General features: G+C 34.3%; 1 protein-coding gene across 1 annotated transcript; it reads right to left on the bottom strand.

Annotated features, from left to right (window-relative positions):
• Window positions 1-4,551: 4,551 nt before the first annotated feature.
• On the bottom strand, window positions 4,552-4,710 carry K441DRAFT_554878 (uncharacterized protein; the record flags this gene model as incomplete). Its single annotated transcript, XM_067643251.1, has 1 exon — window positions 4,552-4,710. A coding segment is annotated over one exon (159 nt), but the record flags the coding sequence as incomplete, so codon positions are not given.
• Window positions 4,711-13,732: the final 9,022 nt, after the last annotated feature.

Here is a 13,732-nt window from a genome sequence, read left to right as displayed (position 1 = left end):
GCTTAGGTAGCGAAACTAAATAATGCTTTAGAATATTATTATATACTCTATCTAATTCTTTTATCCAAAATAGCAGAGGACTAATCTACCGCTATGCAACATTCTACCTAGATATTCACACTCGCTCTAGTCTAGAAGGAGTGCTCTGTAGATATATATTTCCCCTTATACTCTAATCTAGATAAAGTAACCGCACACTAGATAAAAGAGCGTAAACGGCTAAAAGGTTTAGCTTTACTTAATAGCTAAAAAGATATTAAGAGAGCCTAGCAGGAAATTAAGGTAGAAATTAGTAGCAAGGATAATACCGTAGTAGAGGAAATTAATAAGAAGATTAAAGAATTGGATAGTAAAAGGGGAGCCGGCGAGTATTAAAAGTTGCGTACTATTTACTAGTTAGCTAAAAGTATACTCTAGCGTATATAAAAAGGATAGTCTAGGAGGTAGTATCTAGAGAAATATTAGCAACTTTTAAATATAATAAAGCAGAATATAAATACTACGCTAACCGATCTTATTATACGCATATTTAACAATCTTTCTACTGAAGCCGAAATAACATTTACTATAACAGACTGTCCAATAGGTACAATTTATATTATAATTGCTCCTTTAACTATAACAGGTATCGGAAAAAGGGAAGCTGAAATCGGAAGTTAGCTATATTGGCGGATATATCGGAGAATATAAAGTAGGTAAAGAACTCCATAGGCGGCAATAGGATCTCTTTAGTATAATGTGTATTAAAGTCAGGGATTTAAGTATATAGTTATAAAAAGTAGATAACGCGAACTCTAGAAGTAAGGATTTCGTTAATTCCATTATTATCCCCCTTAATATTCTAGAGAGAGTAATATTAGAGGATTTCCTTAACAAGGCGCTTATAGGTTCGGTAAACACCAGCCTTAACTAAAAGAAGATAAAGATATTCGGCCGAGTTAATAAAGATACTGTAAAGATTCCTGAAATCTATCCGGTTCCTAAAGCCAATATAACAGTTACTAAGGATGGTGGAGGGAGCTTAAGAAAAGAATCATAGCCTAGATATTTATACTATTCTTTTATTTCGCGGGAAATTTCATTAGTTATATAGGTTAAAACTAGCAGCAATATTTCTACTTAATAGCAATAGTAGTTAAGGCTTGGAAAGATATTATTCTCTCCTAAGCATTTAATAAAACTAAGCTATATATGCCTTAATATTTAGGCATCAACGATTCCATCCTTAAGATAGTAGTGCCCTTTTTGGGCTTAAAGGTCAATTTCTACCTTAGGTTCTATTTCTAGCACCTTTACTCTAGCTTCTTAAGAATTCCAGTTCTATATTATACATTACTTAAACTAACTTTTATTATTATTAAGTCGTGTTTTTAAAAGCTCTAAATACTAATATACTTATACCCCAATCTTAACCTTACCAAATGCTATTTTTGTTTAAGCAATTCCTAGCTTTAACGTAATCAATAAGTAAGCAGCCTTAAGGCGTAGTTATATATGCTTACGCTAGACTAAAGCAGTGCTAAGTACACCTAAGCTTAACTCTAAGCGCCTTCTATAGCCTAGTTTAGTAAGGTTATCTATATTTAATATTAATATAAGGTCGTATTAATATTAATATTAAACCGCCAACTTATATTAACATTTTATTAAATATTAAATATTAAGCTAAGCCTTTATATAAAATTAAAGCACCTAATAAAGTAGGATCTATGCGTAGACGTATACAGGCGTGTATAGGTATTTAGACGCTATAAAGCCCCCCCCCTCCCCCCTCCCCCTACCCTCCTAATTGATAACGGTAGGAAGATAATTTTAACTATTCTTCTAGAAGAAATTCTTAAGTCTTACTATATTTCCCTTATCCTTTTCGCATGCAAAATACAGCACTTCGAGATTAATACTAGCAGTACCTCTATACTTAATCCTCCTCTCCGCTGCAAATCTTCGTTCGTGCTTAAGGGATCGTGCCTTTTGTATGTCTATATAGCCTATTTAATAATATTTACTATAGGAGAATAGGTTATTTATTATAACTTATATAAGTTTTTACTAGGCTTTAAATATTATCCTTAGAACCCAATTCTAGGACCCTCTATTTTTAGCTAAACCGTAATTAGGGGATCCTAGTTATGTCTAAAGAATAGCCACGTCTAAAGAACAGCTATGTAGAGGGCAGCTACGTCTAGAGAATAGCTACTAGAGAATAGCTATGTCTAAAGAACAGCTATTAGAGAATAGCTACGTCTAGAGAATAGCTACTAAAGAATAGCTATGTCTAGAGAATAGTTATATCTAGAGAGTAAGAACGCTAAGTCTAACAGCTATATCTAGAATAGCTATATCTAGAGCAGTTACGTCTAGAGAACAACTAGTCTCTTAACGACGGTAACAGTATTAAGGAGCGAGCGGTCTCTACTACACGGCCTACCAGCCCCTCCCCCCAGCATTATATATCTCCTCACAATACTAGACCACCAGAAGATGGGGCTAATAATAGTTATAATTATATTCTAGATGATCTTATAAATGGCTTAGCTATAGAAAGCAATAATAAGGATAGTAAGAACGTTATAGATAAAGGCAAAACCGAGAACTATAGCAACAAAAGTAATAATAGTAACGATATAGATGATGACGATTCTAAGGACGGTGACAGTAGCAATAGCGATAAGGGTAACAAGGCCCGCGGGTATGTAGGGCGACGAGAATTACTAACCCCTATCACTAGTTAATTAAAGACAAAGCGTGCTATAAAGCATCATCTCCAGCGGCCTTACTATTCCCCTTTAATTTCATCCACGCATACGTCCGACTAAAGCACTACGCTTACTAGCAATTATTGTAAGCGGGTTACATCCCCTATATATAATCGCCTCCGTACCTAAAAACCGCTGCTAAGCCCCGCCTCTAGCTCTAACTCTAATAAAGCAATACTAGGAGCCGCCTTAAATACTAATTTAGAAGAAATTTTAATCTAAGCAGCTTTTAGGCGCCAGGAAGACGGGTTATATATGCTAGATATCCTTCCTTAACAATTTCCTTTACCTTTTAACTTGGTTAAGCAGCCCTAGGAGCTAAAGCCCTAAAGGCTAAAGTCTAGAATAAAATTTACTAAAGAGGAAGACGCGCTGCTTACTAACCTAAAAGAGAAACAAAATCTTCCATGGGAATAGATTAAAGATAGCTTTCTAATAAAAAGTCTTAGGTCACTATAGGGGCATTACTATTTAAAATTAAAGGCTTAGCCTATTATATAGAAGAAACGGGGGCGGCCTGCTAGGCGGAAGAACCGGTGGTGATAGTGCTATTCTTTTTGGCCTGAAGTTTTATTTCTAGCTTAGAAGCCTACCTGGGTTCATAAAAGTAGGCTTTCGAATTCTAAAGATGCCCTTAAGTCTTACTAAAGACGCATTCGATAAGCCAAAGCTAAATCGTCATAGGTGTACTCTTTTTCTAAAGTTACGGAAATAAAGGGCAGAGTTACTATGTAGAAGGGACGGGGCTAGTAGCTTGGGCGTATTCTTATATTTTAGTTAATCCTATAGAAATAGGAAGCCAAGGTTTGCATTTAGTGGTCTAATTATTTAAGTACATTTTCTTAAGGCGGTGTTGCTATATACAGCCGTTTTTATCCAAATTTTGCTACTAACTTATTTATATTATATATATCTAATTAAAACGGAGCCTTATAAGTAGTAAGACTTATTATATTACTAGGCATTATAGCACCTATTCGTTTATATTACGAATCCTCTCTTTTACTATTAACATACTTAAAAGAATTTGTTAAATTATAAACTTCTTTATACTTAAAATATGCCAATCTACTAAGATTACCGTTAAATATAAAAAGTGCTAGAAGAGACTAAAATATTCCTTAAAGATAAATCGCATTATCCCCTACCCTAGCGCCATTATATAAGGCGGGTAAGCGTATCCTAACCTAATACCTATAATATAGAGTACGGCGCAGTTTAGGAGCTTACTAGCAACCGGAAATTATCCAGTATATCCTAAATAAAGGATAGTTAGTATATTACACTATATATAAGGATAGTAAGACTAATAGACTTATAAAGCACAAAACTTACCTTTGTTAACGCCAATAACGCCTAAAAAATAGGTAAAGTATAAATCTGGATAGAGAAGCCTTTAGATTTTTAAGCTAAAGATAAGATTTCGTAAATATTAAAAGGAAAGCCTTAAGAGTATAGAGGAAATGCCGCGGCGCTATTACTAGGGATAGATTCCGTAAACCTATAAATAAGTTTAGATAGTTAAAATTTCTAGTTTTATAAACATACCTTACTTATCCATTTCTTTAATAACGTTATCTATATAGTTATATTTGCCGTTCTAATAGCCTCTAATAATGACTCTAAAGGCCCCTAGGGACTTTAATTCGGGAAATATGCCTTATTTATAACAATCTTCCATATTATTATTAGAAAGCTTATAAAAGGCAATATAACGCATTAAGATATAATAATAAGCCAATCTAAAGGCAAAAATTTTGTCCTTCTAAGGCGTGCTTAAATATAGAGCTTAGGCTTAAATAGAGTATAAAGCAAAAAGAGGAGACCTATTAATTAATAAACTAGCGAAGTTAATTAGCTTTGCGTTTAAGTATTCATCTAAGAGAATGTTATGGCACGAAATATTACCGTGTATAATATATCTAGAGTAAATATATTTAAGAACGTCTATAAGCTATAAAATCTAACGCATTTATAAAATTTAATTAACGTTATTGCTTCTGTTCTAAAGAAACCCATAGAGCTAGCCATTTAGAGCACGTTCTAGACGTATTACTGTGCAATTATCCTTCTAGAAAAGTTCGCTGCTATAGTATTATAAGAGTCTATTATATTAACCGAGTCTCTTATAGATCTCCTTTTTAACTTTAATAAAGCATTAAGAATTCGCGTTATTTAGAGCTTTAATAACCTTGTTTTGAAGTTCATCGCGATATATAGTGCCTAAAATTCCCTAGCTAATAAGATTCTCACAGCTGCAGCTAGGGGGTAGCACTATAATAAGGTCTATAAGTGTTAAAGTAGTAAAGGGCTTTAAAGGGGTGGTAAAATCCCAGTGTCTAGCTAACTAATCTATTATTCACCCTAGATTTTAGACGCTATTCTTAGGCGAGATTAGTCTTTATAGCAGATACACCAACCCTAGGTCCTCCGTCTAAGCTATACTAAGTCTTATTTATTCTAAACCTCATCTTAAAAATATAACGACGAAAATGTTTTACAGGACTCTACATTCCTTAATAGTCTATATAAAATTTTCTAATTATTCCCGTACACCTACAAAACATTCCTTTATATAATTAGATAGTAGTATTTCTATAGACCTCTAACACATAGCACCCTTAATTTGGCAGTAAGTAAGCCAGCTTACCTACCCCTATAGCCCAAGCTTTCCAGCCATCTATACAATCTATCCTTTATTCCGTTACTCTGCTATATATTCCTCAAGTACTTCTCTTCTAATTTTCGCCCCTCACTCTACATTGCAATTAATCTAGAAATTTATATTATTAAAGGATATATACTTAGACAGTAGCGTAAAACTGCAAGTTTATTAGGAAGCTTCTTATAGGCTTTACCGGAAATATTATACGCACCAACTATATACTTAACACCTTCTTCGTAAATCGTATTACAAAGGATCTCTAAACTCAACATAGTGTGGTTACTAAGAAGTATTATAATATAAACGAGCACAGAGTAATTGCTATTGGTCGTGCAAACGTTTTCATTAAAGTTAGCGGTAAGGACTTAAAATCTTACCGCTACTAGGGCGGCTTTAAGAGTTATAAGAGCGGCTATAAGAGTATCCTTAGGATTGGGAACCTTTCTAGGAAGATGTAATATAGTAAGTGATAAGAATGTCAGCTCTGGAGGTCTGGACTTAGTAGTCTATTAATATATTAGCTGATAAAACAATAGTATACGCTATGCTATATATATATCAAAGACCAGTCAAAGATTAAGCGTGCCATACGTAGCCAATGTCTTGCTAGAATGACGAGGGCATACGCAGGTCTAAACCCGGTATGCTAAATATATTAAAAGGTGACGTTAGCAACTTAATGCGGATATATAGTTATATATAGCGAAGGTTAGTAGAGGGCTAACTGTAATATAGTTTAACCCTGATTATTTAGAAGCAGTGAAAGTATATATAGGCCTAAAATCAGAGGCGTTAATTAACCTAGAAAGCAAGAACGGAACACCAATTACCTGTAAAAAAAATCTATTAGTAGGCCACTATAGATATAGAGGCGTTTTAGTAACTAAGCTGGCAAGCCCTAGAGTGCTAGATTATACTAATATCCTCCTAACTTTAAGCTAAGTAATAGGCTTAAGGTATAGGCTATATATAAGGGCCTAGTTCCGGTGCTAGTTAATATATAAGAGCTAGCACGTTTTAGATTAACGAGTAAGAGAGCGGGTAGTATTTAGGGCTTTCTTAAATTAGTAGTTTGCCCTATAAATCGCGGCTCAGACTTTAAAATATAAAAGTCTAACTATTTAAGAAGGGCAAAGCAAATACGCTACACTCTAGCTCGTACTTGGGTATATATTCCCCCAATTACTCTAGTTACCTATCTACAATAAAACCTATAGATATTTAGACCGTTACTTATTAAGGCTTTATCGCATGACTGGGAGTAATTAGCCAAGTTGTAGAGCGCTGGCGTGTCCCCCGCTCCTAGCCCTTAAAAATTTGGTATACTTCTAGTATAAAAGTTTTATATAATGACAAGAGACTCTATGTAAGGCCTTCCCTCCTAAAAATAAACGAAAACTATAGTCTGGTTTTATGTAATAAGGTATAAAGCTAGAGATGCGTTTAGTAGCTTTGATAGAGTGTATCTTAACCCTAGCCATATAAGGCAATTTTAGATAATATTACGTGCCTTTAAAGGAGGAGCCGCACCTTAGCCGAGTTTGAAGGCAGTGAGAGGCTTTGAGCTTTAACAAAGTCTATATATAGCTACTACCTAGGAAGAAAATTCCTTATATGTACCTCTCGCAGCCTTAGCTTTTCCATAGCCTCCCTTTCTAAGTCGCCAAGCTCTAGCATCCGGGACATAAAGTCTCCCCACTCTTGCTATAGGCCATATACCTCAGATTAAAGGCCCTTATCTAGCAGGGGATTATCTACAGCTTTAAAATTCTTAGATAGAAAGGTCTTGCCTTCTCTCCGCGCTTTGTAGGTCACGCTAATAGAACGGCTAATATAAATTTTAAAACTACTAAGCTGGTATTAGCCTAAGAAGTAACTAAGATAACTAAGAACTAACCTATTCCTCCCATAATTAATTTTAGTATAGGAGGATTTAGGGTTTAATACCGTGGCTTCCTCTAAGTTATTAGGGCTAATAGGTTGGTTAGGGTATTTAGGGTTCAAATATCTCTATATAGCTTTCTCCGAGTTACTAGGGCTAATAGGTGTGTTGTAAGATGTCGCGTTATACTATTAGTGTTTAATATAAAGCGACTAAGCTTATAGCAAAACGACAGTAACGTTTATAACACATTCTATAAAAGAGTATCCCTATTTATATTAGTGGAGGTTATTAGAGCGTTACTATAGTAGCTTACTAAAAGGAATAGATATATATTAATAAATGCAAAATAAATACCAGAATATGGTATAAGAATTATCGTAGCGCATAAGAGCTATAACACTTTTAACCTTATATGTTTTCTTACTATTTAGGTGGAAGCAGTAAAAGTTACACCTAATAATGTATTTACTAAGAGACCACCTAAAAAAGCTAACGAACGCCCTGTTATCTAATGCTGTAGGAAAAATATAAGTACGAAGCCGGAAATTAGGAGTAGAAAGGCAAGTATAGTAATACTGGCAATAATTAGGAAATACTTATTAAAACCAGTTTTTGAAATATTTATATAGAATCTCCATAAAAATAGAGCCTAATCTTTAGTTAGTAATTTACTTTAAAAGGCTATACGTATAAACCTTAATAGTTAGTCTAGTACACTAGAACAACTCTAATAATACGTATAATAACTTAGCTAAAGTAGGAGAGATGTTTTTAAGCTAGTAATAAAGGGAGACTCTAAAAATAGTTTAGAGAGGGACGAAGCAAAAAATTATTTAAAAGCAGAGAGAACGCTATAATATAGTCGGTGAATAAAGCTATAAAAGCACTACTTAACTAAGAATAAGTAAATAAATAAACTTAGCGCCAATAAATGCTACAATAGGAAGTTTATACATTGTTTTAAAATATAGGGGTATCCTGCTAATAAAGAGATTAACTGAAGTAAAAAAGGGCAATAAGGTAATAAGGTAATAAGGCAATAGTATAATAGGGTAGTAGGGCAATAGGGCGGCTATAAGGCTAGGTTACAGCCTAATTCCCTCCAACTACCTTTATAGAATATTATGCCCCTTAATGGCAATCTTTTAGCAATCCTCTAAGAATCTTCTAGGACTCCTCTATAACTCCTCTAGAACTCCTATATAACTTATATAGGACTCCTCTAGAACTCCTATAGCGCCTTAGGAAACTAGCCTCCTTAAGCTAAAAAAAGGTAGCGAGAGTGGCTAGGGTCTTAAGATTGGTTTTAATAAGCCGTATCTGTAATACCGCCTTCTTTTATATGCACCTTCTTAGGCCTTAATATCTCCAAGTACCTCTTTAACTAAGGCACAGGCCTACCTAGTACGCTTTCTATTTCTAGTACTCCAGCCCTAGCGGCTCGTGATTCTCTATTTAATAAGCTTAACCCCTATAGCCTATATATAACATACGCATTACCTAGATTCTCGCTTATTATATCTCTCTTGTTCCTCCCAATCTTTCCCTATTCTATAGTCTCGCCGTATAACAAGCCCTAGTCTTACCTTCCTTAGTATCCGCATAACGACTCCTTTAGCATTATAATTCCTCCTAATTATAGGTAGCCTCTTTACTTAGTAATAAAGCTTAATAAAGTCCGTAACCTTAGAGATCTACGCTAATTCCCCTACGGTACCTAGCGGCCTTCTATATAAATAACAAGTATCCGTTATTAACTGCAGTAGGGACAGTTTAAAGCCTTCGGTCCCCTATATAGTAGGAACTATAGATATTTCTCCTATACTATACAAAACACGTATTTAAAGGCGCGGGAATTATAAGTAACAGAACCTATCTAATCTCCATTTACTAAAACTTAGGAATCTAGTATAACCTTATATATCGCAATACCTCTAATGCGAAAACGCGGTTACTCTGTAATCTCCGAACCTCACTAAAGTAAGCGGAATGTTAGACATTATTAGACTAAGAATAATATATAAGCTACGGATTATATATTATCTCTTAAAAAGGAGAGAGAGCCTTTAAAGAAATTTCTATATCTATTCTGCACCCACCGTTTTAGTAAGTCATATAATATCTAGAAATATATAAGGAAGTTCTATAAAGAAAAGAGTTAACTGGATAAATACTGCTATATATACAAATAAGAATTCTAAAAACTATTAAGTTTTACCCGGCATATAAATATTTATAAATTTAAGGTAACGCCCTCTAGTTCTTAAGTAGAGTTTAAGTAATTGGCATTATAGCCACACAGAGAGCTATTCGGGCGTACGTTAAGTATAGCACCCTTAAGTTCTCTAGCGGAACTAGTATAGCTACCTAATTAAAACACGTTTAATGCTATACCCTTTAACCATAATTAGGACATATTTAATGCTACACCCTTTAATAATTTACCGGAGCCAATACAGCCGCTATCCTCTTAGGGCAATTTAAGCTCATTAAGTGCAGTAGCCACTAATTCTTTAGCGGAGTAAATATGGTTATTTTATTAGAATACGTTTAATACTACTCCCTTTAACAATCTATAAGAGCCAATATAGTAGCCGCCCCTATAGGATAACTGGAACACTTTAAATACAATAGGGTAAGTACAGTTATTTTACTAGAATACGTTTAATGCCACGCCCTTTAACGATTTACTAGAACCAATGCAGCCGCCATCCTCCTAGGACGATTTAAACCCATTAAATACGGCACCCTCTAATTCTCCGGCAGAAGTATGGTTATTTTATTAGAACATATTTAACGCAACACCCTTTAACCTTCTATTAAAGTTAATACAGCAGTTGTTCTCCCTAGAGGGTCCTAGTATAACAAATGCATTACTTTCTAATCTAGACTTAAACATTATAGGCCTAGCGTAAGCCTTTTAAAATCCCCGCTATAGCCTAGCACTAACTAAAGTATATTAGCGTGACTTATAGAACCGCCTCCTAAGCTCACTAAATCCCCCCCCTTCTAAACTAAATCCACTTTTAATTATATACTACTAGTTCTCATCCAGGCTTAGAGCAATATTTAATACTTCGGTAGAGGGAAATATAAAAGAATCTATAGCTAGCTATAAGCGATAATCTTTATTTCTTTTACGTGCCACTTAATGTAGTTACCGCTTCTAAACTATATATTTACTACTTCTAGAGCAATCATTTTTAAACTACTCTAGAATCTTATTACCAGTTTAATTATCTAGCACTTTACGCCTAGGATACCCGGTCTATATATATAAAACCACGATCGCGTATACTAGGGAGGGTAGTTTATTCTTAAGGAAAGGTTTTAACCGTAATAGCTAGTAATAGTAAATAAAGCTAGAGGAAGTTTAGTAAATGCGAAAATATTTATAGGGTTTAAGAGTATATATATATTACCTCTATTAGCCTTAATATCTACTATTTTTCTAGTAGCTACTCTATAAGAATATATATTAACCTGGAATATCTATATAATATTTTAATCTCCTCCTAAATAATAGTATATAGCCCCTATAAGATCTTTAATAGAAGCCATTTTTTCCTATTTATAATCGTGCCCTAACTCTTTACGGGTTAGAGCAGGTTTGGATAAAAGGCAGGCGGCAATACAAAAGCCATTATCTTAAGTTAAGAAAAGTATTGTTTTAATAGCCTAGAGGGATATTAGTCTTACTTATAAACTTCAGAAATAGCTTACCTTATTTAAAACAATCTCCCTTTTAATAAAGCTCAATAACTCCAATAACTCTACTAAAGGGGGCTTAATGCTTATAGCTCTTTTAAGAATAAGAAACCCGTCTTCTGTAAAAGCTTATAAAGCCTCACCAAGATCTTCTTTTATAAAGAGCCCTTACCTACTACGTTTAACGACTTTAATATCCATATGCTTATTACTTAGTCGTTCCGCCGTTAGTTTAAGGTTATTATTATTTTACTACTTAAAATTTTAAGCCGCGCGGGGCAGGTTTAGCAGGGCATAGCTATAATCTAAAGCCTCTAGTACACGTAATGCTTTACCTAGTAAGATTAATAAATATTATCGCACATCGACTTTAATAACTAACTATTAACATCTAATATCTCTGGCTTAAATGCATATAAGCTTGTTTTGCTAACCCTCTAGGTAACGCTTACTAGATTTAACTACTTTAGGCCAAGATTAAAGAAGACTTAAGCTTAAGCTTAAGCTAAAATAATATCCTTAGGAAAGTAGCTAAATTCTTATATACCGTAAAACACTAGTAGTAAAATCTAAAGAAGCGTGCTAGTTATAAAGCAGGGGCTATAAAATCAGTACCTTAATTAAACTAGGGGCAACTAGAGGTTTAGTAGGTATCAAACTCTTAGTTTAAAAATAAGGAAGATTAGGTTTAGACAAAAAATAACCTAGTTTAGGTGCTAACGTCTATCCTCTAAAACAACAAGTGGATTTTAGAGATAGAGGTTCTAGGGATTACCGTAAGATCGCTAGGGGATTCCTATAGGAGTCCTATAGAAGTCCTGCAGGAGTCCCATAAGAGTCCTATAAGGTTATTACGGGGCTATAACAGGATTACTAAGAAATTACCAAGGGATTACAAAAGGAGTTAACATAAAAGGTAAATTTCCAAAGGTTTAGACTTATAAAGTATATCCTAATATAAGAATGTCTGGCTAGTTTAAACAGCTTCCTTATAACACCTTTCAGCCAAATTATATCCTCTACTCTATCTATAATTTTAATTAACAGTCCGCTGTGCGTTTTAATAAGCCAACCGCTTAATCTTTTTAGCTGCTTTAAAGCTTACGGCAGTTTCTATCTAGATAGTTATCTCTAAATTACGCCGTAAGCAATAATCCTAGATTAGATTAGAAAGTCTCTGTGCTTACATTTTTATAATATTAGGAGGATATGGTTTACAGGTCTCTTAATATTTTAGGCACTACGTTTTTACTCTATTAATAAAATAGCCGCATTTAAGCATTATTTAAATATGGTCGCATATTTTATAAGGTAGTAATAACAATTTTCCGTCTAGGTAAAGTATAGGCAATATATGGATTCTAATATTAGAGCTATTCCGGAATTTATAGTATATATATACTACTTAACACACAGCCAAGATGGGAGATAATAAAGGAGATGCGTTATAGGAATGCATACTATTAGAGTCCTTACTTCTAGGACTAGGTATATAGCCCCTTATCTACCCTAGCTACCCAAGTTTATTAATTTTCGCCCTATATGCACGTTAAGACATATTTATTCCATGCCCTTATAATAGCGACTAGCAAATCTATCTTATAAACAATGCTCCCTTTCTCCTATATAATCGGAAATTATATAACTATAGACTAATATAAAAGGATACTTAGCTCTAATCTCCACGCTATAATTTATAACATAATCTAGTAATTGGTCTACAGGAGTTAAACCTTATTAGCCCGCACTAAGTCTAATAAGTTTATCTAAATTATCTACCTTATAAATTAATTGCGACTGCGATTAGATTAGGATTGTAAGTGTTAACACTTTAATCACCTAAAGGAATGTATATATATTAACGGCAATTGGTAAGCAGCTAGACTAATTTCACAGAGCCGGAATTTATTATTAGACGTCCTAAATTATATTATACTAGTTTAAAGCTCCTACAGCTTACGCAAAAGAGGAAACTCCCCTACTAGTTCCCTCTTTAGCGCGCTAGGGGCGGGCTCTAGCGGAATTTAGAATGGGCGAGTTACGTCCTAGGCAACGGTGGACAATGCTGTTAGGTTAGGTGTCATTATATATAGATTAAAATACACTTATATAAGGAAAACACCACCCTCTTACAAATTAACAACCGTCTTATCGTGGGCCCTCTATTCGTGACGACAATTATAGCATAGCGCGGTTGGCACCGCTCTATAGAATACTGGGTTAATCTAGCTAAACGGTAAAAAGTCATTACATCTATAGGAGCAAAGGAAGATAGGACCATCTAAAGCATTCGCACGCATACTTAATTCTTACTCTCCTAGCTACCTAGCTATAGATTCCACGGCCCTTAGGGATATTTACATTTCAGTAGCAACCTTCTACTATATTTTATTTTTAAACCTAAGGGCATTATCAATTTATTAATTTTTTAGAAGGTTAAAGGGAAAATAGTTAAGAGTATGCTTACTAATAATATATCCTAGCTAACTTATTTTTTTTCTTTAAATCCCAGGGATTATTTTCAAGGTAGTTTTAGTATCGCGAACGGCAACTTTCTAAGTTTCTCCCCGGTATTCGCTTCCCCTTAAGTATAGCAAGTAGGGTATCTTTAGCTAGAGTCCATTTCTCTTCAGGTAGTAGGTTTTACGCTTCTCTATATCTACGTTTACACTAACGATTCTTATTAGGCTCTATATCGGGGAGTAATTACTTACGCGA

This window comes from Cenococcum geophilum, assembly GCF_001692895.1.
Source record: "Cenococcum geophilum 1.58 unplaced genomic scaffold K441scaffold_15, whole genome shotgun sequence".
Taxonomy (NCBI): Eukaryota; Fungi; Ascomycota; class Dothideomycetes; order Gloniales; family Gloniaceae; genus Cenococcum; species Cenococcum geophilum.
The sequence above is the reverse complement of the archived record's forward strand: the minus strand, read 5'-3'. Positions and strand labels throughout refer to the sequence as shown.